General features: G+C 59.5%; 6 protein-coding genes across 6 annotated transcripts; 4 read left to right on the forward strand and 2 right to left on the reverse strand.

The window, feature by feature from the left end:
- Positions 1–1,638: 1,638 nt before the first annotated feature.
- On the forward strand, positions 1,639–3,981 carry THITE_2047882 (uncharacterized protein; the record flags this gene model as incomplete). Its single annotated transcript, XM_003652128.1, has 1 exon — positions 1,639–3,981. The coding sequence occupies one exon, from the start codon at positions 1,639–1,641 to the stop codon at positions 3,979–3,981; it is 2,343 nt and encodes a 780-aa protein (XP_003652176.1).
- Positions 3,982–6,919: 2,938 nt separating this feature from the next.
- THITE_2113352 (uncharacterized protein) lies at positions 6,920–9,201 on the forward strand. The gene is made up of 2 exons (XM_003652129.1): positions 6,920–7,636; positions 7,695–9,201. The coding sequence occupies exons 1-2, from the start codon at positions 7,034–7,036 to the stop codon at positions 9,192–9,194; spliced, it is 2,103 nt and encodes a 700-aa protein (XP_003652177.1). The 5' UTR covers positions 6,920–7,033; the 3' UTR covers positions 9,195–9,201.
- A 1,235-nt stretch (positions 9,202–10,436) lies between these two features.
- Positions 10,437–13,168, forward strand: THITE_2113354 (uncharacterized protein). Its single transcript, XM_003652130.1, has 2 exons — positions 10,437–12,329; positions 12,444–13,168. Exons 1-2 carry the CDS (start codon positions 10,756–10,758, stop codon positions 13,078–13,080), a joined length of 2,211 nt encoding a protein of 736 aa, XP_003652178.1. The 5' UTR covers positions 10,437–10,755; the 3' UTR covers positions 13,081–13,168.
- Positions 13,169–13,394: 226 nt separating this feature from the next.
- Positions 13,395–15,012, reverse strand: THITE_2113355 (uncharacterized protein). The gene is made up of 3 exons (XM_003652131.1): positions 14,829–15,012; positions 14,135–14,710; positions 13,395–14,046 (listed from the first exon to the last, which is right to left on the reverse strand). The coding sequence occupies exons 1-3, from the start codon at positions 14,890–14,892 to the stop codon at positions 13,670–13,672; spliced, it is 1,017 nt and encodes a 338-aa protein (XP_003652179.1). The 5' UTR covers positions 14,893–15,012; the 3' UTR covers positions 13,395–13,669.
- Positions 15,013–16,009: 997 nt separating this feature from the next.
- THITE_133054 (uncharacterized protein) lies at positions 16,010–18,969 on the forward strand (the record flags this gene model as incomplete). The annotated part of the gene is made up of 5 exons (XM_003652132.1): positions 16,010–16,022; positions 16,812–16,872; positions 16,942–16,967; positions 17,049–17,360; positions 17,566–18,969. The coding sequence occupies 5 exons, from the start codon at positions 16,010–16,012 to the stop codon at positions 18,720–18,722; spliced, it is 1,569 nt and encodes a 522-aa protein (XP_003652180.1). The 3' UTR covers positions 18,723–18,969.
- An 808-nt stretch (positions 18,970–19,777) lies between these two features.
- THITE_2077266 (uncharacterized protein) lies at positions 19,778–22,787 on the reverse strand. The gene is made up of 2 exons (XM_003652133.1): positions 20,280–22,787; positions 19,778–20,173 (listed from the first exon to the last, which is right to left on the reverse strand). The coding sequence occupies exons 1-2, from the start codon at positions 22,312–22,314 to the stop codon at positions 19,923–19,925; spliced, it is 2,286 nt and encodes a 761-aa protein (XP_003652181.1). The 5' UTR covers positions 22,315–22,787; the 3' UTR covers positions 19,778–19,922.
- Between the last annotated feature and the right edge of the window lie 2,116 nt (positions 22,788–24,903).

Genomic DNA, 24,903 nt, shown 5'->3' on the forward strand with positions numbered 1-24,903 from the left:
GTTTCAGAAGAAGTGAGGACCAGGGTGCCGATTCGCTGGGACGAGAGGTACCCTAACTTCCATCCTGCCACTGCCTGCCCGATGTCACGGTCGCTCTCGAGACGTGATGGGCTGCTCATCAGAGCGACACGCCAGCCCTTCGCGCCACGAGCTGGCTTCTCGCGTTGAACACCGAAGTTCTTCGACACTATTGGAACTGGAACTGCAAACCGGTCTGCTGAGCGTCATCGACCGCTGGGCCGTTGATTGGCGTTTCGCGGCCATCTGATAAGAGAGGCAAACGAGAGAACACGGAATATTTTTCCGTACTGGGCTCAGTGGTATGGACGCTACACTACGGAGTACACTTGGTAGTACACTGTGACGGTGCCCTTGGTTTCACGATGTGCCCGCTGTGCCCGCCTGCCAGCGGTCGCCAGTCCAGTAACGTTACCTGACTTTGTAACACTACACTAGTGTAGCAAAGAGTCTCGTGTTTCCTAGGCCCCATTAACCAAGGCTTGGAAAGGGAAAGGTTGGTCTGCCCGATGCTGCTGGGTGCTCAACCTCTGATTGTGTCTCTGTTGTGTTCTCTCTGCTCAGAGGCAAAGGCAGGGTCGTTCGCAATTGGCGTGATGTTAGCAACTGACTGCTACACTACCGCCGCTAGCGGGGGCGCAAGGTACCCGGTCCGCATGATAGGCTGCAAATGAGCGCCCAGGAACCTCCCTGCTCGGCCCGTTTGGTGTTCCTGATTCGACCAGGCCCCCGGGTTCCTTGACCCCTGCCAGGCCACCCTCCGCGCCCCGGCCCCGTGTCGCTCATTTCCCGCCCTCCTCGTGGACCGCTGACGCTGGCCGCTTGATGCTGCCGGCTGTCCTCCCCTCCCCTTTGATGTGGTGTGGTTTCCGGCCCACCGTGCTCCCGTCGCTCAACTCTCGTCCTCGAAGTTGGGAGATTCCGCTCTCAAGTGTCGTCGAAATTCGTCCAGCGCGGTTTTGCGGTCTGTTGGCACGACTACGGGATAAGTACTGAGTACCGTGAGCTGGGAGCCAGCAACTGTCTCCACACGGCCCCGGACTTGATAACGTTAACGGTCTCGCTATAGTTACTCGTTAACGTTAGCCACGAGAACCGACCGTCGGTGCCAGGGGTTCTCAGGAGGATTGTGCGCGTGCGTTTCCATCCAACACTCCGGCAGAGGGCCCGAGTCCACGCAGCCCCCTCCTCCATCCTGCGACGTGAAGTCCTTCAGGACACCCGAGCGTTGTTTCCTCATCGCCGCGATCAACCGCAGGCATCCACGGCTCCGTTTGCCTCCCAGGAAACAGCCTCGAGTTTTGTTCCGTCGATCACCGTTCTTCTCCCACCAACAGGGGCCGGTCCTCACAGTTCCAGATCGACAATTTGGCTGTTTTCCCCTTCCATTCCCCTGGGTGGACCTGCCGAAGCCACCGCCGGGCTTCTGCAGCGCCGTCTCCGCGAACCTTCGTTGACGGGAAAAACGAAACGAGCCGGATTCTAAGTACTCGGACCCTTATCGTCGACATGTCGTTGTGAGCCGAGTCCAAGGTATTACCGAGCTTCAGGCTCTCTTCGCAGGAGGCAACAATTGGGCCGGTCCTTTCTATTCTTCGTCGGCGCGGGAATCCAGACACGATGTCGCTTCCACAACCAAAAGTCGCGTTGAATAACGCGTGCTCTGTCATCTTCAACAACACACTGTACACGTATTCCGCCGATGCTTTCCAGGCATTGCGCTTAGCGCCGGGGGCGGAATGGGAGGAGCTGACACAGGGCGAGAAGGTGACCGGCGGTGTTTGTGTGGGCTCAACAACAGGCACCCCGTCCACATCGGCCTTCTTCGTTGTCGGGGGAGTCGGAGGCACGGCCGGGTACCAGGGATTGCAGAAATACACGTATGCGACGGGAAAATGGGAGTCCATCAAGCTGTCCATGGCGGTAACGGACCAGCGGGTGGGACACAGCGCAGTCTACCTCAACAGCACCGACTCCATCCTCGTTTTCGCCGGCGTTCAGGATGGAACAAACAGCCCGTCGACGCAAACTTTTACCATTGGCGCGTCGGCGCCCTATCCAGTTGTTGCCTACGACTCGGTTGCGCCGCCCTCGACTAGACCAATTCTTCTACCCTGGTCTGCTAGCGAGGCTGTGATGGTCGGCGGGAGCACCTACAACACGAAGGTCATGCTCTTCAGCCGCGAGCGAAGTTGGGTAGACTCCGGAGCGTCCCTAGCAAAGCCGCTGGCCAAGGACACGTCGTCGATCCAGGCCGCGTTAGTGACGGGCGACGACGGGTCAAAGAACCTCATCACGTTCGACATGAGCGAGTCGCCAAACGTCGTCCAACGGACAGTTTTATATAGCGCGCCGGGCGTACCAGTTCCTAATTCCGCGCCATTGCGAAGGCGGTCGTCGGGGGTGGACGAGTTGACCAACAGGGCGAGGAGGAGTACAGGGCCCTTGACATTGAACACTTGGCCCGCGTACAATTCGACTCTGGCACCGAAAACCACCAGGAGCGGCTTCAGTCTCGCTCAGGGACCGGACGACACAGTTGTGATATCGGGCGGGAATGATGAGGATGTGCTTTGCATGTTCGATGCCAGGCAGAACAGCTGGGAGGATGCGAGCGCAAAGCTGGCACAATTCCGACTGCTCTCCTCCGATAGCACCTCGACATCCTCCTCGACCGCAGCAAGCTCAACCTCAACAGCGTCGTCGACGTCGACCTCGACGTCAACACACACCCCGGCATCAAGGGCTGCTACCTCCACGTCCGTTCCCGCGAGCGTAACGGGCCCGGCGGCGGCGACGCAAACTCCAACACAAACGTCCATGCCCTCCGTGTCGGACAGCTCTGGGCCACCACTCAACACTATCCTCGGCGCCGTCCTGGGCGGTTTCTTTGGGCTGGCGGTCGCTCTGATCCTCCTGTATTTGTGTATCAGGAGGCGAAGGAGGCGGCAGGCTCACACGGAGGCGGGCCGTCTGCGAAGGGCCAGCGGGTTGTCACCGAACGAGAAGGATGGCTTTAGGTTTGCCAAAGACAGCCTGCCCGCTGGCCGGGGTTCGCCCGGTGTCTTCCGTGGACATCAGCCTCAGGGCTCGCAAAGTTCTTTCTCATCGATGGGGATCCTGATGGGCCGCGCGGGTCAACCGAAGCCGAAGCCGTCCGGTTTTGGCCGCAAGTCGAGCAACGATTCCAGGCGCGACTCGTCCGACAGCACCTTCAGGGCGTTCAAGAGCACCATCAGCAAGCCGATCCCGCAGGTGGCTCAGGCGCCGCAGAGCCAGCCGCTGAGTCGGGACCAGAAGGACGTGGCGTTCGCAGCAGCTAGCACTGCAGAGCCGAAGCCGCGGAACCCGACGACTGGGGCGGATCGACAGGGGAGTATGCGACGCAGCTCCGGGTGGAACAGGTACTGGTCTGGCGGTTCGACGATGAACCTCATGGGCTTTGGGAGCGGTCAGGGTGACAGTAACAGCAACAGCGCGGCGAACAACTCGAAACGGACCACGCTGCGTTCGGAGGGGAGCTCTTACTACAGCGACCCGCAACGCATGACCCAGGATAGCGCGACGGTGCCGCCTCTGTTTCCCGCCGCCGCTGCCGAGCCCCGCATGTCCTTCAGTCGCGTCAACGCACACAGCCCTACCATCTCGGTGTACAATGACAAACTGAAGGAAGGGTTGAGCGGCCGGATCGAAACGCAGCGCCCGGCCAGCGCGGTGAGCGAGGGATCCGCATCGGCATATTCGAGCGGCATCCCGGAGTCGGTCCAAGAAGCTTGGGATCCGACCGCCGCCAACAAGCCCTGGGGCGCGGACCGGTTGCTCAACAGCTCCTTTACCGGCCTGTACTCGACGCCGCTCGCCCCTGCCTCCCAGGGCTTGAAGGCCTCAACTCGGACGCCGTCGCGGCAGCCACAGGCGCCTGTGCGCGACGACATGAGCTGGCTCAATCTGAATTCCGGCTGAAATGGGGACCGTGGTTTTGGAAGTCCCTATTTTTTGTCTTTATCCCGCCCTCTGAGGGGGCGGGCCCCGACGCTCGACGACGTCACATCCCGACGACTTTTGACCTTGCCATGACCGACCGACGTTGATCTCGAGTCCCACTCACGACAGCGGCGATTACTGTGGAATTGGAATTCTGCGTCGACCGGCGTCATACCCCATTACTGCAAACTCTTGCATCGTTGACCTCGGCTGTGCTTTTCGGGGTTCCACAACGGGCTCTGATATCTCGCTTTCCGAATCAGACCCTCAGCATTGGACACAGGGGAGGGGAGGGAGGCGGAGTGCGGTCAAAATTCCCAGCATTTTCTTCTTTGTCTTTGTTGGACGTGTCCATATTCATCGTTCTTCTCTCTTTGTACATATCCCTGTACATTCCGGCGCGTGCTTCTTCCCTTCGTCCTACCATTGGCATCTGCACTGGCGACCCGGGCTTGGTCATTACAGAGCTTGGTTTTTTATGTTTTGGTCAATTGGTTGACCTCGATATCCGCGCGTTTCCGTTGCTGGCCTCACTGAATACTTTGTACGACGCGGTCCAGGTGCCGCTTCACTGCCGACTTCTGTCTTGGATTTCCTTTTCTTTCCGACACCGCGGTAATTGCCTGTCCCTTAGCCGGGGTGGGGAGGAGGGAGGGGGCTGGAGGAGAGGGAATCAAGCCGCTGAGCGGAGCGTCAAGGACACCAAGGCCCGGCCATGAACTGTCTTTCTTGTGTGGGCTTGGATGCTAGACTTGACTGCCCAGCTCTTGTAACTATGTATTGTGCTGTTAGGTATTCTAGCTACCTAGCTGCTCACCTCTTAAGGAGGCGGTGAATACGGACTAGTGTACCTACCTGCCCTAGCTGTTGACACCGAGCCATTGTGCCCACGTCTGTTCATGCTGTGGGTTGGCCGTCCCTCCTGCATGGTAGCCAGTGAAAAACGGGCGGGGCTGCGTTTCTTGGATGGTTCCTTTGTTTCTGGTTCGAAACACACTGCTGCGTGGCTGGGCAGCCAACCGGGACAAAACCACCGGTCCACCGTACGTACGGAGTACACACAGACCCCTACAGCGTCACATGCACAAGAGCCATATCTTACGGCAGGAAGCCAGGCTCAATTCAACAATGGTTAACTAATCCGTACTCCAAATTCCCTAAACTGCCACACACGGCAAAACGACGCGACGTGCTTTTCAAGAAGCGCCGACCGAAGCATCGACGCCACTCGGACTCTGGGCTTGCGCTACCTGCATAGGCCCAGGCCATTCATCATGGCCTTCGGTCAACAAAACGAGACTGCGCCTTGGCTGGGCAACCCCAAAGAGCGCCATGCATGTTGGCGACTGATTTCGATGTCGAGACAGCATATCCCCGTGACGCCCGCGACACTCGCTGTACTAAAGAGATGGAAAAGCAAGATGACAGGGTACCTACTCAAGAACGTTAAGTATCAACTACCTGAATGCTTGTTGGATCCTGGTTAGCTGTCATGCTCCTCGTGTATGTTAGTAGGTATGGAATATTCCGTCCGGCGCTGGTCAACGTGAAACCAGTGTGTCGTTATTGGGAGCTTGCCAGCTGTGAGTTCGTTTAAAGCCGCGGGCGCAGCGTGGCTTTCTGAGAAGGAAACCGGCCCCCACTCAACATGGGGTGTCGAGGTTTCGATCTGTCAATCATCAAGCCACTCGTAACCCCCATCCAAGCGGGGCACGCTGCGCTGCGCCGCCGGGACGCTGGCTGCATGGAGGCTTGTTCCGTCTTTGCATATCGAGCATTTCCACGGGGCGCTCGGGGGCGCCACCCTCTCACTCAGCGAGACCGCCAATGCTGCGCTTTACTGGCCCAGAGGGACGCTGCGATTCTGGCCGAGCCGTTTCCACTAGCTCACTCTCTTCTTCCCCCCTCGCACCTGCGGCCGGGGAGTCGGAGAGGGATGCCTGCAGATTGTTCTCAGCAACTTCCATGGAGGGGCCGGCCTATCCCGGCGCTTTGGAATGATTGACCCCTTGGCTTGTGCTTCGAACACCTGCAGGTTATTCGCGGGTGTGCGCGAGGCCAAAGATGCGGCCTCCCCTCCCACTTTGGAGGGGATCGACCCAAACAGGACTCGGAAGGCGATGGTGGTATCAGGACTCAGTACGTTGTGCAAACAATAGCTCATGGGCACGCCGAAGAACAAGGAGAGAACAGCGTCATTGTTTCCCAGATATTCCCCGGGTCCTTTCCGGGGCGACACGCAGTCGGGAGCAGCTTGTATGATGCGCAAGGGTCGTCTGCTGTCGCACCTTCCCGACTCCGCCTTTGCGCCGGGCTGTTTGCTGGTACCTGAGTTACCGAGTGTCGTTGACGGCTCCCCCGAGAATGCTCCAGAGAGCAAACTTTTTCCCGGCCGGTGCTCGGAACCCAGCTTTCAGAAATTTTTTTTTGGCAAGCCAAGATGTGACCGGGAACCATTGACTTCCACGTTACAGACCCGAGCGAATTAGTGTAAGTAAAATACCCGAGGGCTGGACCATCGCTGCCGAGCGCGCTGGATGGCTGCTGCTTGGTTGAAGGAGGAGCGGGGCACTCCACGCAGCGAAGTTAATTACGCTAGTTAGCGCGACCATGGACGTGGGGCACCACGCCGCACTGGCCACAGCCCACCGGCCGGCCGTGCTTCCCTTTTCAATCCGAGTCCCCCCACCACCGCCCACTTTCATGGTTGCGACCCTCAAAAGTCAGCTCAACACCGCCAACGACCAAGCAGTCCGCCTTGTCGACGCCTCGAGGGTCGCCGACGGCTCTCTCGTTTTGTGAAGGCGCAGAATCCAGCGATTCCCGCCCGCTCGGTGCTGCGCGAACCCGGCCATCACTCGGGGTCTTTTCGGGTTCCGGACGAGACAGCCGGGCCCGCGCTCCGACCACCCGACCCGGACGACTGAGCGACCCAGCGATTCCGGCTCTCCGCAGCAGTTTCCGTGCATCGGATCACCTCTCTGCAACTGCGCCTGCAGCCCGCCGTGTGCGGGAAATTCGCTTTGCCATCATGGACTCTTCAACCTGGACCGTCACTGACCATCCGGTGCATCCCACGGCCGAGGATGACTTCCAGCAGTTCCTGGACATGGGTAGCATGGGGAACTTAACCGATGGCATGAACTACAACTTCCAGGATTTCCAGTCCTCCGCAGGCTCCCAGTTACTGCAATCGCATCCGCGGGAACAGCTGGACATCCCCATGAGCGGCACCGATGCGCCGATTCTGCTGTCGCCAAGCGTGCCCGCGATGCAGCCGCACCAGATGCCGGCCATCACCAGTGCTGCGCCCATCACCAGTGCTGCGCCTTATCAGACGGTCCCGGCAACCATGATGCCCCCCCCGACTCCGACCGAGGCCATCGTGGACAGTATCGACGCTCAGATCCAATTCCTCCAGCAGCAGAAGCTGCGGCACCAGCAGCGGCAGATAGAGGAACAGCAGGCCGCCTTCTTCACCCGCCAGCAAAGCCGCATGGTGCCGCCAACCCCGCAAAGCCTGGAGATCCAGCCTGGGTCCAATCAGTTCTACGCTCAGCCCAATAATGCCTCTGAGCAGCGACCGCAGCAGAGCATCGAGTATCGGTACCAGAGGCTAAAAGACCAGTCAGATGTCCGTTGAGATCGCCGAAAATTCTTATTGGGTAGCGGTTGTGCTGACCTTGTCTCAGATGTCGTTCACTCCGCTGGTGTCGCCGGCGGTCACCCCTCTTGATACTCATTTCTCGGTTGACTCGCAGTTCGCGGTATCGGGCGCGTACTTCAGCCCGTTAACGTCACCGGCTCTGCATGCGCAGACCGACCCTCTTGCCATGTTTGACCAGTTACACGGCAGTGTGACCACGAGCTCGCCCGTGGATATGGAGTTGGACTCCTCGGCCGCTCCAGCTATGCCCAATCCCGCGCCTGGTGACCTAACCAAGAAAATGCGAAAGAATGCGTCCAAGGCAAGGGCCAAGGCCGGCGGCGTGAAGCAGTCACCAATCTCAAAACCGCTGCGGCGGAGGACCGCAACGACCCCGACCATGAACGCCCAAGTCCTGAGCGAGCTGGCTGAGAGCGCGGAACAACAGCAGGATTCCCAGCAGCTTCCCACTCCGATGCTCCAGACTTCATCCTCGTCCACGACCGGGATGACGGATTCTGAAGATTCGGTATCCCCAGAGGCCCTAAACGATAGCGCCCCTGTCGAGATGCCTCCGCCCCCAATCCCCAAGTCGCGGTCTGCCAGGCCGTCCCCTTACATTGCCCCTCAAACAAGTGTAGCTCCCAGTGTGCCCCAGCCTTCGCGGCCGGGGCTGGCGTCCCCCGCCGCCCCTGCGACCCCTGCGTCCCTCATGAAACTCAGTTCGCCGAATTCCCGCACTGCTGGCACCAGGCCCGGCAGCCAGGAAGTTGTCGATACAGAGCACATCGAATCGTTTGAGCTCCCAGAATCGGCAAACTTCTTGAATAGGAATCCGGCTCCGACAAAGGGCCCCGCAGCGCCGCCACAACCCTCGCAGGATGGCGGTTCCTCCAAGACCCCGTCTCTTGCGCCACTCCCTTCGCCGTCCCTTGTGAAGCCGCCTGCAACCTCGTCCGCAACTCAAAGTCCGCAGTTGCTCGCTGGGTCTGGAGTCAGCTCGAGGAAAACCCCCCAGCTCTTGCCGAGAGGGAGCAAGAAACGAGGGAGCGTCAGCTCGATCCCCGTCTCGCCAGCTTTGAGGCCAAAGATATCGCCGAGCATCAAGCCCCTACTGCCCGGCGGCCCCGACATCGAGGAGGCAGCGTCTCATCTTCTCGCCACAAAGTCAAACTATCAGCGCATCCTCGAGGGCAATACCGTCCCCGGGGTCTCGTATCCGAGCGAGCTCTCGACCAACCTTACGTCGAAACGCACGTCGCACAAGATTGCCGAGCAAGGCCGCCGGAACCGGATCAACTCGGCCCTGCAGGAGATCGCCACGCTGCTTCCCCGCCCGCCAAAAGACAGCGAGGGCGAGGGCAGCGACGGCAAGAAGGACAAGAGCGGGCACGTGCCAAACAGCAAGGCGAGCACGGTCGAGATGGCAATCGAGTACATCAAGCAGCTGCAGAAGGAGGTTGCCGATGCGACCCGGCGGGCTGAGGAGGCGGAGAAGAAGCTCGAGCTGAAGGCCGAGGGGAAGGTAGCCGAAGGGTCAGGCTGAGAGTTCCGCAACCATCAGTGCGGGGCGGGAGTGCATAGGGACTGCAGGGGGGAGGGGGGCACGCATACGACGGAAAAGTTACATATGGCGTTTTTGGGATATATATATATCATGGGTTTTGTTTGGAGCCCGCGAGGGCGAACACAGTGGCGTGGCTGAGGTGGGTTTGGGCTAATATTTGCACCTCTGCGTCTTTTACTACCTGTCAACACCATCTTGGACACTTGCTGTGTATAGCAGGGCTGGAAGCTTGGAGCAAGCACAAAGGTCTGTGCATGAAGGTGGTACCGAGATGGGTGGATTAGTGGACGAGTTGGAAATACCCAGGGGATAATAGAAATGATGATGCACAAGAAGAAAAGGAGGACTGAGTGCAGAATGGCTCTTGGCCCCTACCATAGGAAGCCCGTTCAATGCGCGGGTGGCGAGCTAGTAATATCTCAAGGTTAGTGCAGATGGACCAAGCAATCTGTTCTCAGAGATGCCGCGTCATCCACCATGGTCTTCATCGATCCCATCTACACGGCGTGAGGTATATCCCACGGTAGGTTTGGCGTCTGCAACTTGTTTGTTTCTATAAGAAGGCTTGGTTATCACGAACAGGCTTGGCTTTACTCACCACTACCCGAAGGCGAGTGGTAATTTCACTGCCCTCGGGTTTGCTGACCCATGTTGTTGTTGCTGTACACTAATGAGACAGCCCGGCTACACCTGTGTTGGATTGTAAACACGCAGCCAAGGACACATTGGGCATCTCATTGCTCTGGTTCCCGCACGATGATATCTGTCCCTACAGTTCACACAAAGTAGTCCGCAGGCCTGTTGTCTTTCATTTCAAATACCAGGTATCTTGTTAGCTTCAATTGCGTTCATTGGCAGCCAATGGCTGTGACCCATACTGGTTAAAGTTGTCGGTGGGAGCGAAGGCCGGTCTTGAGAATCATCTTAGTATACAAGTGGAGTCCCCACTTCGGGTGATACTTGGAGTGCTGACAAAATTGAAAAAAACGGGATGACTTGCCTGCATCCAAGAATCCACCAACGCTGTCTTGTGAAATGGGACGGCCCAGGATTGGCCGTGGCGCACCCCAGCGAGCGCCACAGGTGGCTTGCCTACTTCGTTAGTTGCAAGTCGCTCATACTTGTAAGCGAGCCTCGCCTCTGTTGCCACCAGGGCAACAAGCCAACTCCACTTTCGTCATGGCTAGCCGGTTTGTTTTGTAGACTTGGCTTTTACCCACTCGAGCATCAACAACAGAACTTTTTTCCCCTCTCGCATTTCCCCCCGCCAACACTTTTTTTTTTCCCTTATCGATTTCGGTCAAGGGAGCGGTGTCGCTGTTCTGCCACTTTTGTTGCGGAACGAAGGACGATCGGCGGCAGCTTGTTTCACCTCGCAGCTTCAGCTTCAGCGTGCATTGCGCACTGAGCAACCTGGCCACTCCGTCACTCCGTCTCTTGGCTCCCCGAGCTCTCACCCATATCTGACCCGCTTCGGTCCCAGCATCGCACCACATCAATTCGGTCTGCAGGGTTGGTCCTCGACCACCGTTCCGCCATCATGTCTGACACAGAGAGCGTCGACTATTTGCAAGCGGACTTCGACCCGTGGTCGCTGACCGTCCCTCGCCTGCGTTCCATCCTCGTCACCCACAACATCCAATATCCGTCGCAGGCCAAGAAACCACAGTTGGTAGACCTCTTCAATGAACATGTCCTGCCGCAATCGAAGCAGATTCTAGCCACTCGCGCCCGCGCGAAACGGTCGAGCAAGGGGATCGTGGATGCCGACTCCCAGAGCACCACGAGTGCCGACCTCAATGACGAGCACATGCCGCCACCGCCTTCGGCGAGGCGGTCTCGCTCGCCAAGGAAGACCACCAGGGTGAAGCGCGAATCTGAAGAGCCTGATCGCGCGCCCTCAATGCCTGCGCCGGCGCCACTCCGAGAGAGCCCCCGGAAGAGGCAGTCTCGGTCAGCCAGCGCCCAACCACCCCCCGCTTCCGACACCGACACAGATCGCGAACCCGAAGTGCCTCGATCTGTCAGACGCGATCGGCGCGTGACCCCAGTGCCCAAGCTGGAGCCGGCAGAGGAAGACGACTTCTTCAAGCGCACGCCCGAGACCGCGGGCGTGTTCACCAGCGACAACCCCTTTCAGAGCGGGGCCAATTCACCCGTCACGCCTTTGAAGACGCCCACCAACCGCCGGAAGACGACCGGTCTGGATTCGGTACGAAAACATGCGCCATCGACTGCTCGTCGACGCACCGACGGGCAACACGTCTTCAACGACGACGACGAGCCGTCCACCGTCTCCCGCAGCATCGAGATGCCGCTCAGCCGAATCGCTCCGTCGAAAACACCCGAGGTAGAGCCCGGTGAGGAGTTCACCCCGGAGGAGCAGCTGGCGCTCAATCAGGAGGAAGCAGCCCATCCAGAGCTCGCTGCTGCCCGGAGAGCCCCGCGGCCTTCCAAGCGGGGCTCGAGCCTGTCCACCCCAATCTGGGTTCTCTTCACAACGCTCCTCGTCGCCTACGCAGCGTGGTACAGGCAGGAGAAGATCGCGGTGGGATATTGCGGCCTTGGGCGGGAGCCGACTCAGCTCGTTCCCGCCAACATTCAGCTCCCAGAATGGGCTGTAGAACTCGGCGCGAAGCTCGAAATTCAGAACCTGCAGAACATCCAGGTTCCCGACTGGATAAACGGCGTTCTGGAGCCGCAATGCGAACCTTGCCCTCCCCATGCGTACTGCTACGAGGACTTCACAGCTCGCTGCGAACCGGACTTCATCCTGAAGCCACACCCGCTTTCGCTCGGCGGCCTTGTCCCTCTGCCGCCTACCTGCGAGCCCGACGGCGAGAAGGCCCGTCGTGTCCAGGCCGTCGCCGACAAGGCGGTCGAGGAGCTGCGCGATCGGAGGGCCAAATACGAGTGTGGCGAGCCGCTCGAGCCCGAGGGAGAGCCATTGGACAGTCCGGCTATCGACGAACAGGAGCTGAAGGAGATCCTTAGCAAGAAGCGCAGCAAGAGGATGGCCGCTGAGGAATTCGACGAGCTTTGGGTTGCGGCCATTGGAGAGATCAAGGCCAGAGATGAGGTCGAAGTGCGCCAGGAGGAACCTGCAGCTCCAGAGTAAGTCATTCCTCCCTACTGCGTGGGATCACCCTCTTGGCCATCCCTCCGCATTTCGTCATTCGCACCAGTTTCTGACCGTGAGACTAACCAGACCCATCGCCGAACCCATAGAACCGGAGGTGCCGCTGGCTTTCCAACCACCCTCATATCGTCCACCTCTCTCGCTCGCCTTTCGTACTCCTGCGCGCTCCGGCGGTCCGTCAAGCTTGGAGTGGCTCGACATCGACTCAGCATTGGTGGACTGATCCTGTCGCTGCTGTCCATTCTCTACGGGCGCCGCCGCTACACCCGCAACCGCGCGCTGTCGGCGCAGATCCCCGCGTTGGTCGATGAGGTCCTCGAGCGCCTCGCGAACCAGAAGGAGGTCGCCTTCGAAACCGGCGACGAAGATGCGTTCCTCTTCCTTCCCAACCTGCGCGACGATGTGCTGCGCTCGATGCACAGTCTCTCGGATCGGGAGCGTCTGTGGCAGCGCGTGCGCGCCGTCGTCGAACAAAACAGCAACGTCCGTACGGGCCAGCGTGAGGGCCGCAACGGCGAGGTTGGCAGGGCCTGGGAATGGATAGGACCCAGCAGGCTCGGCGCCGGCGACGGCTCGGCGTCTCGCCGGCACAAGAGCGTCCGCGTGTCGTGGGGTCCGGAAGTCAAAGGAGAGCTCGAGGACTTTCCAAACAAGCCGGCGCCGGAGGCGATCGAACGGAAGGCTGTGCACCGCAAATGGGAGGAAGGTGGCCGGCCGATCTACTAACCGGTGCAGGGATGGAGCACCGAACCACACCCTCCGCATTACATACCACTGATTTTTTTTCTTTTTTTGTCTTCTATGTATCTATATGCTTAATCAGGCTTGACCTGGCGCTACCCTGCTTGGTTTTCGCCGCGTCAAGGTGATGGTTGCTGGAGTGGTCCGGCGACTCCTGAGATATGAGTCGTCGCCGCGCTGGCATCTTGGAGGTTTTCTTTCCTCATACTCCCGATCTGCCCTTGGGCCGCCGGTTTCCTTTCTCTCTTTTATTGGGCGACATTTGGGAAAGGGTAAAGGGGAGGGGGGTGGGTAGCAGGGGGGAGGAACAGCACCGCTCCGTCTCTGATTTTGATACCCCTATCTCTGGTTCGAGGGGAGGAATGCACACAAAGACTGATACTGTACACACATACTGGATATGAATATGAACGCCCGGTCACTCACCACAACGGCCTTGGAGATCATGCGGTAAAAGCGTTCGCCGACGGAATGCTTCTTAAAAGGAAGTCACCAACTAACTCCCTTGCTGAATTTTCTCTATCCTAACCAAGCCCTCTCTTCCAACCCGTCCTCACCCTCCCCGACCAGCTACCTAGGTACTCCGGGTATTGTGGATGTCCAGCACCAAGACATCGGTCGCGCCGACGGTGACGAGCTCGTCCATGACGGTGGCGACTTGCTTCTTCTCCACCATGGCGCTGACGGCGACCCAGCCCTCCTCGTCGAGCGACATGACGGTGGCGGCGCGCTTGCCGGGCGTGATCTTGGTGGCCTCGGGCAGCCTCTCCCGCGGCACGTTGTACTGGCAGAGCACGTACTTCTGGGCCGTGATGACGCCGCCGATGCGCGCCGCGATCAGGTCGACCAGCGCCGGGTTGCTGGGCGCCTTGGACTTGATCAGGATCGCCGACGTCTCGGTCACCGTGTCGATCGCCTTGAGCCCGGCCGCCTTCATTGTCTCGCCGGATTCTGGGCGGGGGAGGGAGGGGGGAGGGGTCAGTCAGCCCCGGGGTGAGAAAGGGGGGGGGGGGGGGAAGGTCTGATGTTGTTCACTCACCGACCAAGTCAACAATACCGTCCGCCACGCCCAGCGCGCACGCCGCCTCGACGCTCCCGCTGAGCTCGATGATCTTGGTCCGCAGCTTCCTCCCCTCGGCCAGGGCCGGGTCCGTCACGCCGTCCTGCTCCAGCTCCAGCCGGGCAAAGTACTCGCGCGCCAGGTGCACGAAGCTGGTGCCGATGTTCTTGCCGATCAGGTCCCTGCTCTGCTGGTACTCGCCCTTGGCGGGCACCTGGACCTGCAGGCGGCAGACGCCGAAGCCGAGGTCCATGACGATCTCGCAGCCCTGGGGCTTGCCGTTGGCGGGGGCCGCGTTGGTGTCCCACTCGTTGCTCATGCGGCGGGCTCGGGCGAGCGCGCGCACGCCGGCGTCGTGCTCCTGCACCTGGTCGTGGCCCGTGATGCCCAGGTCGACGCGGCCCTCGCCGACGAAGGTAGGGATGTCGGCGGCGGGGAGGAACACGAGCGCGATGGGCAGGTTCTTCACCAGCGCGATGTCGAGCCGGTTCTCACGCTTGAACTGAATGTCGGCCCCCTCGAGGAGGTTCAAGCTCGCTTGCAGGAGGCGGCCCTCTGGGAGAGATAAGGGGTCAGCCGGAGTGGGGGAGCCCGGGGCCGGGAGACGGGAGCCGGGAGCCGCCAGTGTCAAGCTCCAACGGAGGTGGTTGTGGGCGAAGGAAAGAAAACGCACTCTTGGGGACTGCGAAGAGCAGTCGGCCTTCTAGGCTTTCCAGGCGGATCAGCTCTTGAGCCATGGCGATCTTGGGGCGTGGCGAGTCACGGCTGCCGGGGGAAAGGAGGGGAGGGGCAAGGGCGAGTGGTGCCCGAGGAGGGACGGGACAGGCGCATAGGTATATCGGCGGGGGAGGGCGTCACTAACTGGTTGACGAGATCCATAGCGGCGGCAGAGATGACACGGAGGACCGGCCGTCAGGGTGGGACGGCGCGGGTATTGCGCAAGACGACTGCAGGAGGAGGCGTTCCTAAGTCGACACTGTCAGTCACCAGGAATCCATTCGCTTATACGGTTGTATTATTAGGACACGGCAGGCGCCCGGAGCGCGTTTGGGCGGGGTCGGTCGCTGGGAGGAATTGGGCGCGGATGAGGGGCCCTCCGACGTACGTACTTCTGTACTTTGTCGAACAGCAGCCGCTCTTGCCCGTCCAATTGGCGCGGGGCAGGTCTCCAGGTCTCTTGTATGCTGAGAGGACGGGGGTTGATGTGCGGAACAACGGAGGGAGTGGGTTATAATTGACTAAGGTACCGTAGTTAAAACATTGGAGTCAGACCTCGATTTTTTGGTGTCTCGGGCGGCCCACGTTCCTCAATCGGAGTGCTGTCAGTGGTGCCCCTCCTTCGCCGTGGTGGGGTTGCGACCAACAAGGTTGCTGCTAGCGTAACTCATGGCATGTACCTTTGTACGGAATACACAGATAGTTGGACCCTTCGTCTGATCTTTCCATGATTTAGTGGTAGACGAGCTATTTTCCTGGTAGTCATCGGGCTGTGACACATACCACATCTGGAGCCTTGTAGTTTGGAGCCTTGTACGGAGTAAATATGGCATTTTTGTAGGAAGGCTGACGAGGTACCTTACACTATCGAAGATACTGCGGTAGATCTCTCTCTGCTCTCCCCACCAGCCCTCGGCTCACCGGTAAAGTTACTGTGTCGTCAGTTAAGCGGAACGGAGCGCAACAGTAGTCGACATATTGTTCCCTAACCCCAGATTGAAAGTTCGGGGCTGGCTCGCAGTAACTACACTACGTCACAGTGCCCCTTTTGCCAGTGGGTCCTCGTAGCTCTCTCTGCGTGCTTGGCGTCCAGGTGGCAGTGTGATTGCTTGGTCTAACAAAAAAGGATCCACTACCATGCTGCATGCCTGCACCTATTCCGTACACGAGGAAAGTGATGGGCGCATATCGGATTCCTGTCAGCCTTCTTCTCGACGCCGCAGCACCTCCCTCTCGCTCCCCTTTTTTCTGTTTCTTTCTTCTCCCAAAGGGCGGCGAACATCCCTTCCGCCAATTCCGCTTGTATTTTACGTCGCTCGTTTGTTTTGCCTTTGTCAGTCAAGTCGAGCCGCAGGCCGCGCGACTGCTGTGGACCTGGATCGCGCGACGAGGAAGAGGCAGGGGGAATCAATCGCAGGCTGCAGCCGCAATCGCTAACCGCAACAGCCGGGTACTCTCGTACAGTTAGCTGCGCGCACCCGAGTGTCGTGAAACCGAATCGATCTGCGTTTGCCGCGCTCTGGGCTCGATGCTGTGTGATGTTGCTGTCTGAGCGGGTGCTATTAGTCGATGCCTTGGTAACCATCGCGACTCTCAGGTTCTTGCCAGCCAAGCTCAGGTGTGTGTGCTGACAATTCTCTCGTCTTTTGATAGACGATTAAAGCGTCAAACTGCACTCGACCCCACGGCATTCGAGCGTCACTTCATCCTGTGACAGCTTCGCGGAAGGCAAGCTTCGCCGAAGGCACGCGCAGCCGGTCGACTGAACGCACACCGGGAAGCATCGGGTAGCAGGATCGGGAACGCCGATAGCCGGCCCCAGCAGACAGCCGGGAGGGACGTGGGCTGGAACTCAGACGATTGGGATTGCTAGTTCAACGGCGGCGGCGTCGGCGGCGGCGCGCACGAGGTAGTGACCATGTCGACGTGGGCCGGCCAGCCGCGGGTCGCGGGTCGCTCCGAGACGATGCGCATGGTGCTGCTCACCTGCGTCTCAATTGGCATCACGTCGGTCCACACGTGCATTTCTCTGCCAAGAAGCATCTTGTTTGCTAACGATGTTACTGCAGCTTCACCTGGGGCGTTGAGATGACCTGTATGGCTAAGCATACCCCCCTTTTCAAGCTGTCCCGCATGCTCCATTACGCTAGCTAACCAGCCGGTCCCTTTTGCGCAGACTGCACGCCGTACCTTCTCTCTCTCGGACTGACGAAAGGTCAGACATCGATGGTCTGGGTCGCCGGTCCATTATCCGGTTTGATCGTACAGCCCATCATAGGGGTCATTGCCGACCAGTCGACGTCGAGGTGGGGCAGACGACGGCCCATTATTGCCATCGGGTCCCTCGTCGTGGCCTGCAGCCTCGTAACCCTGGGCTTTACCAAGGAGATCGTTGCGTATTTTGTGTCGGACCCCCATGCCGTCAGAGCGTCTACTATTGCGCTCGCTGTCCTGTCCCTCTACGTCGTGGACTTCGCCATCAACGCAGGTAAGCTACCAACTTGTTACAAAGCTGTCTCCGTGCACCTCGCTTCGTTCGTCGCTCACGGGCTCCGTCCTCCAGTCATGTCCTGCTCGAGGAGCCTAGTTGTAGATACTCTGCCGATCCAGAAGCAGCAGACAGGGGCTGCGTGGTGTGAGTGCCCTCGTCTCCGTTCGCGGTTCTCTGCTCGTGGTCCTGACCCCTCTCAAAGTAAGCCGCATGAACTCCCTTGGCCATATAGTCGGTTATGCTATGGGAGCTGTGGACCTCGTCCAGCTGTTTGGTCCCAGGCTCGGCGACAGCCAGTTTAAGCAGCTCACCATCATCGCAGCCCTGGGCATGTTGCTCACCTCGGGCATCACCTGCTGGGCTGTGACCGAGCGCATCCTGCTCTCCGTGCGACACGATCCTCGCCGGGCCCAGGGTCGCTTCAAGGTTGTCCGCCAGATCTGGTCCACCCTGTTGACCCTGCCCCCGCGCGTCCGCGGCATCTGCAATGCTGTGTTCTGGTCGTGGATCGGCTGGTTCCCCTTCATCATCTACAGCAGCACCTGGGTCGGCGAGACGTACTTCCGCTATGAGGTGCCCGCCGACGCCAGGAACTCGAAAGATGCCCTCGGTGACATCGGCCGCATTGGAAGCATGGCATTGACCGCATACTCGACCATGTCCTTCCTCAGCGCCTGGATTCTCCCGGCCTTGATCCGGGCCCCCGAGGACGAAACCTTCACTCACCGTCCGCCCCGCAGCCTCGCCCCGCTGATCGAGGCGTTCAACAAGTACAAGCCAGATCTGCTTCCCGCCTGGATTGCGAGCAACCTGCTCTTTTCCATCGCCATGTTCTGCACCCCGTTCGCCACCTCGTTCCGCTTCGCCACCGCCATCGTCGCCCTGTGCGGCATCCCTTGGTGCATCGCGCAATGGGCCCCCGTGACCTTCCTCGGCATCGAAGTCAACAAGCTGAGCGGGTCCTCTGATCCATCATCATCAGCAGCAGGTGCCGGGCCAAACGGCGCCGTGCCCTACCGACGTCTGTCCAACGACTCGAGCATCGAGCTGCTGAGGCTCGAGCACGGCAGTCCGCTCGAGGCTGCTGGGGGCGGTAGCAGCTCGACGGGCGAGCTGAGCGGCATCTACTTCGGCATCCTCAACATCTACGTCACGATCCCGCAGTTCCTCAGCACCATGGTCAGCGGCGTCGTGTTTGCCCTGCTCGAGCCCGGCAAGAGCCCCGAGTTGGCCACCGAGGCGCACCCCAGCGAGCACAGCGACACTTCGGGCCCGAACGCGATCGCTGTGTGCATGGTCATTGGCGCGCTGAGTTCCCTGGTGGCTGCTTGGTCGACAGGGAAGTTGAGGAGTTTATAAATTCGCCAAACGTTCAAACTCTGGAACCGAGAGGGAAGGTTGGATAAAGTTTTGATGACATAGATAGGACTTAGTTAAGGGTTTTCCTGTACCATATATGTGAGCATGGCGTTATTGCGGCTCCGTTTGTTTTGGATGGGGGGTACTGTTGGGTCTCTCTAAACCTGTCGGCTCTACCTATTTCTCTCAAACACCGTGTGTATATAAGGTAATGTATGCATATATACACACTTTCTCGCTGTATTAGAATCCGACAGGCTATGGCACGTCGCGGCGGCCGCAACACAAGAACTCGCTGTCCTCCTAGAAAGCAATGAAACATCACCATGCGGAAAAATGCCCGTCAACAAGCTCCCCATCCAACGCTCTCCAGCCCGCAAGCACGCAAAAAAGAAATTTCACCATAATTATGCGATTTCCCTTCGGTATGTACACGCCTCGTCCTCTTCCCCCTCGCCCCGAGTCACCATCACACCACCTCGACCCCCATTCGGGGTGGCTCGCTCCTTTGTGAACGATCTTCAAACAAGCCAACACGCCTGACGCCGGAGGTGCACAAAAAAAAGGAAGGTCTTGCCGCTCTGAATAGAAGCGAAAATGGAGGGAAAAAAAAAAAAAAAAAAAGGAAAAGAGAGGCGCGGAGGCCTTCCCTCCCCCGTTGTCTTGGTCCTTCTCTTGCCGTCTCCTTTTTCCAGCCTCGATCGAATGTGGCCGGTCCAATGCAGAATGTGCAAGTTCGAGCGTGCTCCCAGACACGTGTTTCGGAGCCGAAAGAAGGAAAACGTTCTGCTGTGTGTTCAAACCTGGCTCCTCGCCCGCCCTCCATTCTTGGTCGAAGACGAAATCGGGAAGGAAAAGCCGGTCAGGTCTCGAGATGTGGTTGGAGGCCGAGAAGTCCAGCTGATGGGCCGTCGAAGTCGAATACCACGGGGGAGGGGGGCTTAATCCAAAAACTCGCTCTCGAGAGCGGCAAGGCAGGAAGGAAAGAAGCAAATGCCTGCCGCTGATGACATCGAACCTGACCCCGACCCGATCGTCCAGGAACAAGGGAGATCCTCGAAATGAACACTCCGGACCGTGAGCGTGACATGGCGTCGTATTATACCATTACCCCATCCCCTAAACAGCGGGGAGCGATTCCAAAACATTCCATCTTTGTACCTCGGGAAATCCTCTTTCGATCCACAAACTGCACCCTCCTCACATTACGATGCAGTCTTTAGAATCGCCCTCACCGCCGCTCTTCCTGACCTTAGCATTCCGAGGCGGCGCAACGTCCATCGGGGTCCCGCCGCTGATGGTAGCGTGGATGACGGCAAGGCGTTGCTTTGCGCGCTCGTCGCCCGCGTCGGCAGCCTTGACGTACCACACATTGGCTTCCAGGATATCTCGTCGGCATCCAATGCCCATCTCCGTGAAGTATCCGACTGCGTATTGCGCCTTGACATAGCCTGATGGCAACAGAGCAAACGCTCATTGAGTTAGCGGAACTGAGACGGGAGGTGGGGCATTTACGGAGTTTTGGGGTTGAGGGGGGGGAGAGGGCGGGGGACTGACCAAGTTCTGCCGACCTTCGCGCCCATTCATATGCTTCCTCTTCATCCTTTTCCAGAATGGGTTCCGCACCGACCATATACCAAGCGCAAAGCCCCATCATGGCAGCGGCGTGACCGCGTTCTGCAGCACCCGTGTAGAAATGCACGCTCAAGGCCGGGTCCCTCGGGCAGTTCAGCTTGCCGTGTTCGTACGCGTCACCCATCCTGAAGTTGGCCTCGGGATGTCCCAGGTCGGCAGCTTGGGTGAAGAGCTCGGCGGCGTAACTCTCGTCCAGGAAGACATCATCGCCATAGCCCGTTTCGTACAGGCAGCCGAGATGGTACGGGGCGGCGTTATAGATCGTGTCAGCGGCTTCCGCCGCCAGCTTGAGCCACTTGATACCCTCCTTGTACCGTTTCTCGCCCAGGTCGCCCGACAAGCACGCCTTCCCGAGCCTCGTCATGGCTCCCGGGTGCCGCTTGGAGGCTGCCGTGCGAAGGAACTGCACCGCCTTGGCAGGGTCTTTACGGCAACCCCAGCCGAACTCGTAGCACAGCGCAGTGCGGTATGCCGACTCTGCGTGGCCGTGCTTGGCGGCGAGGACGAACAGCGGAAACGCAGAATTGTAGTCCTCTTTGCCCTTGCTGAACAGGCCAGACGCGTAGCCGTCGGCAAGGTAGTACTGCGCAAAGGGGTAGCCGTTGTTGGACAGCCTCTGCAGGATGGCGCGCGCTTCGCGAACCAAGTCGTGCGGCGATGAAGCGGAACCCTCCCCCGAGGCAGGCTTGTGGCTCTTAGTCCTCTTGGAACCCTGGGGATCCAGGCCTTGCTCCTGGGCGGTGGCAATGAGGAAGACGGCGAAGGAGTACAGGATGGAAAAGTCGTTCGTCTTCTTGACGTTCTGCCTGTACATCTCCAGCGTCTTCTCGGCGCTGAGCAGAGACGCATTGTTTCCCACGACAGATCGCAGCTGCGAGTTGTCGAAGGTGATGGGTGCCGGCGCCGGCTGCGGGTACGGGACGTTGAGCAATTCGGCAAATGACGATGGCCGCGTCTCGGGCGATTTTCTCGAGTGGGCAGAGGGCGCCCGGGCTTGGGCGCCGCCCAAGAAGGCGGGCGAGCGTCCCCGGGGCCCCGAGTCGGAATACGCCGAATACGCCGACTGAGGACGCGGCAGGGAGCTCCTCCTCATGTAGTTGGTGGTCGGTGTCAGATGGCGGTTGATGCTCCCGGCAGCCTCGGCGAGATTGGGGTTCGACTGAGCTCTCGGGTCCTGCTCCACGGCCACGGTGGCAGGGCGAGGGAGGAAGGCCGAGTGGTGGTATTGCAGCGGGGGCACGGGCTCCGGCTGGATCGCGCCGTCGTCGATGATGGAGCTCTTGGTGGACGCGTCGGCCGAGTTGTCTTGGTTGTCCGTGATATCTAGGATGCCAGACACCGAACTCGCACTCGTCGTGGCGGATGACTCGGCAGACATTTGCTGCCGCGAGGTGCTGGCGGACGCATCCGACTCTCGACTGTTCCGGTTCGCCCCTTCCTTGGCGGACTCTTGTGCGGACTCGTCGCTCATGCTCAATTGCTCGAGATCTGAGCTCAGGACGGCGGCGGCTTCCGGCGGAAGCGAGTGATCGGCGCCACCGGAGGCAGAGTGCAGGCCCAAGGCATCTGGGACTGCGTCTTGTTGATAGCCGTGGTCCGGCTGGGTTAGAGGCGTGTGCGGCGGAGGGGTCGGAGCGTCGGGCGTCTTGGGCAGCGCTCGGTCGAAGGTGGAGACGGGGACGGGGGCAGGGGCGCCATACGGGAGGTGCGTCTCGATGTTCCCGGTGGAGGGCTGGGCCCAGCCATCGGGCTGGAAATTGACCTTGACGGGGGACACGGGAGACTGCCGTAGCCTCGGCGAGTCGGACATGGGAACGCCGGGCAGCGGTCTTGCGCTCTCCCCCCAGTCATATCGCTCAATGGGCGAGAGGCCGTGAAGCGAAGGCGCGGGCTTCCGACGCGGGGGACTGCTGGGCGAGGCCGGCGTGGAGGACGGGTGAGAGCCGACGGCCGCCATGGCGGGCGGTCAGGAGAACGGCGTCGCCCGCGAGAGAGTCAAAGAGGTGGCGTCGCCGCGCTCCAGGCTGGGGGGAGTGGTGGTGCGCGGTTTGTGCTCGTGGAGATTTGCTTGCCAGTATTGGAACTGCTGGTCCGGTCGGAAGGTAGGTTGCCCTCATGCATGCGCCTGGCGCCTCCAGTCTGCGCACTTGGGGCCGTCTCACGGACCGATGCTCCAGGTACTCCAACCGAGTGTACGAGTGTACGGAAGTCGCGGGTGGTTGGATGCGGGTTGCAGGGTCGCACTCAGCAGGTGCACTACGATTATGCGCGGTAACGAGCGGCAGCGGCGGAGGCGGCAGCGACAGAACGTTGCGTCGAAACCGAACAAGATAATAATAATAAAAAAAAAAAAAACCAGCGAGCGTCGGGTTGGGATGGTGAACGAGGGGGTTTACCCGAGTCTGCCGGGCAGTGGGCTGCACGGTTCTCGTACTGCGAGATGGGACAAGGCGGTGGAAGAAGAAAGCCGGAGAGAACGCCTCTACGCTTTCGACGGCAAGGTGGAGCTGGATCGGCGAGGCGAGGGAAGCAGCCTGGGCAGCGAGTGGGCGGCTCTGCTGAACTGCTTGGACAACCGCAGACTCAGGGTGCGAACCTGGAATCCCTGCAAAAGGTCTCCAACCCGCACGGCGCTACACCCCTTGCAGGGTAGGAACGTACTGTTCTTAGCAAGTGGTGCGCTTGTCGTAACCAGCGCTGTGGGTGCACACAGCACCAAAAAACGGGGCCCAGCTTGCAAACTGGAAACGAGCCTACCTCACGGGAGGTCGGAGAGCTTCCAGGATGGCCGGATGCTTTTCGTTGGCGGTGAAAAGTTGCGACATTGGGAGCAACCTACTGTGCAACGAGTTCACTCCGATCAGCATGCGGATCCGTACACACCTAAGTGCCCAGTACCTTAGTGAACAGCACAGAGCTACACTAAGGTACTCCGCAGTCCGGCGGGCGACCAGTGCTCACTGCCTGGGTTGCCGCGCAATTGAGCGCAGGTGCCCGACATGTCCGTCAACTTGGTCCCTACCTGGAGGGTAACTTCAGGTGTCTAACTGATGATTTCCTTCTGCAAACATGCTGGACGGCTCACCCACCAGCACAGAACCTGTTCCAATGCGCGATGGCTGTGCAACAGACGCAGCCATCGCGCAATTCGGCGGGATGCTGCGCTCAACGATGCAATCGGTGCTGGGTGGACCACCAACGCCCGAAGCGAACAGGCCGCGTCAGGCTGGGGTGAGAGGCACGGCGTTCTATTGTCTCACCCGCCAGATCTCCTTCAGATTCGTACTCTTGACATTCGCAGCAAGGAGGAAGCGGCGTATGTTATAGGAAGTTTGAATAGGAATGAGACCTCCAATATTCCGCACTCAGAGCTTCTTCGCAACTGAGCATCCCCAGTGTGTCTCTCGTCTTTGTGAGGAAAACTCCCCACTCGCCGTTTTCAGAACTCTACGGAATACCTTACACTGTAACCAATGGCAGCGAAGCCTTGCCCGATTTGGTGCGCGGTGGCGGAAAATTCATACGGGCATTACTGAACCCTGCCAGTTCCTCGTCGTAACCGTACACCAGTAGCGGCTTTCAGTTTTTGCATGCACCCGTTCCACAGTGTTCCGTATGTACCGTCTGCAACTCTTGAGTCGCCTCGGGCTGTTCTTTCATTCGCCATCTGCGGAGGCAGGGCTGACCGCTTCATGGCGCGCGGCAGAAATAGTTCGGGTTGGCCTACCGAGCCAACGTGCGGCGAAATACCGCATCATTGGTGCCATGGGCCGAACTGATCAGGAGAGCTTTTCAAACCCTGAGGGTCACCGTCCTAAGCCCATGGCGGGGTTGATGACCTCATGGTCCGGGTTCACAACGGCTTGTTTCTCTCTCGGGCCACGCAGATCGCCCGGACTCGTCACGGGGGCCGCGTTCGCGGTTGTCGGACAGGAATTCTGAGCCGTCGTCGAGGCGAATAAGAGGCTGGTTTGGGGGCCGTTCTGCCGCTCGCGCGAAAATAAGCTTTCTGCTTTCTGTCCAAGAGCTGCATACGTTTCTTCGTCTCCGATCGCCGTTGCCATGTCTGCGGCCGCCGCCAGCGGACGGCATCGACCATCCAGCCTGAGTTCCTGGCTTGTTTTCTTTTCGTCTGTTTTTCCGCCACAATGACGGCTGACCGATGACAACCGGACACGACACTCGTATGAAAAGCAGTAGGCAAACGAGGAGGTGGCGCTGCCCGCACAACCGCTCGACTTTCGTTGTGGGGGGGGGGGGGGGTTTGCGGTCGCCAAGCACCACGTTTAGAGCTTGCTTTGCATGCCGTGTCTCTCATCCTCGCAACTAACAGTGCCGGCTATCGTGGGACAGTCGCCGTGAGCGTGCCAAAATCCAGCCGAAATCCGAACAGGACGACGGAACAATGGACGACATTTGTGGTCTGGGGCAGAATCGACTCTGAGGGCGGCGTGTCCCAACTGGAGGATGAGCTGTCACACGTCGTTCAAGGCTGTGCCGGTAAATGCCTTTCGACTCCAGTTTCTCCGTGCTTTGAGGTGCGAAG

This window comes from Thermothielavioides terrestris, chromosome 2 (genome assembly GCF_000226115.1).
Source record: "Thermothielavioides terrestris NRRL 8126 chromosome 2, complete sequence".
In the NCBI taxonomy this organism is placed as follows: domain Eukaryota; kingdom Fungi; phylum Ascomycota; class Sordariomycetes; order Sordariales; family Chaetomiaceae; genus Thermothielavioides; species Thermothielavioides terrestris.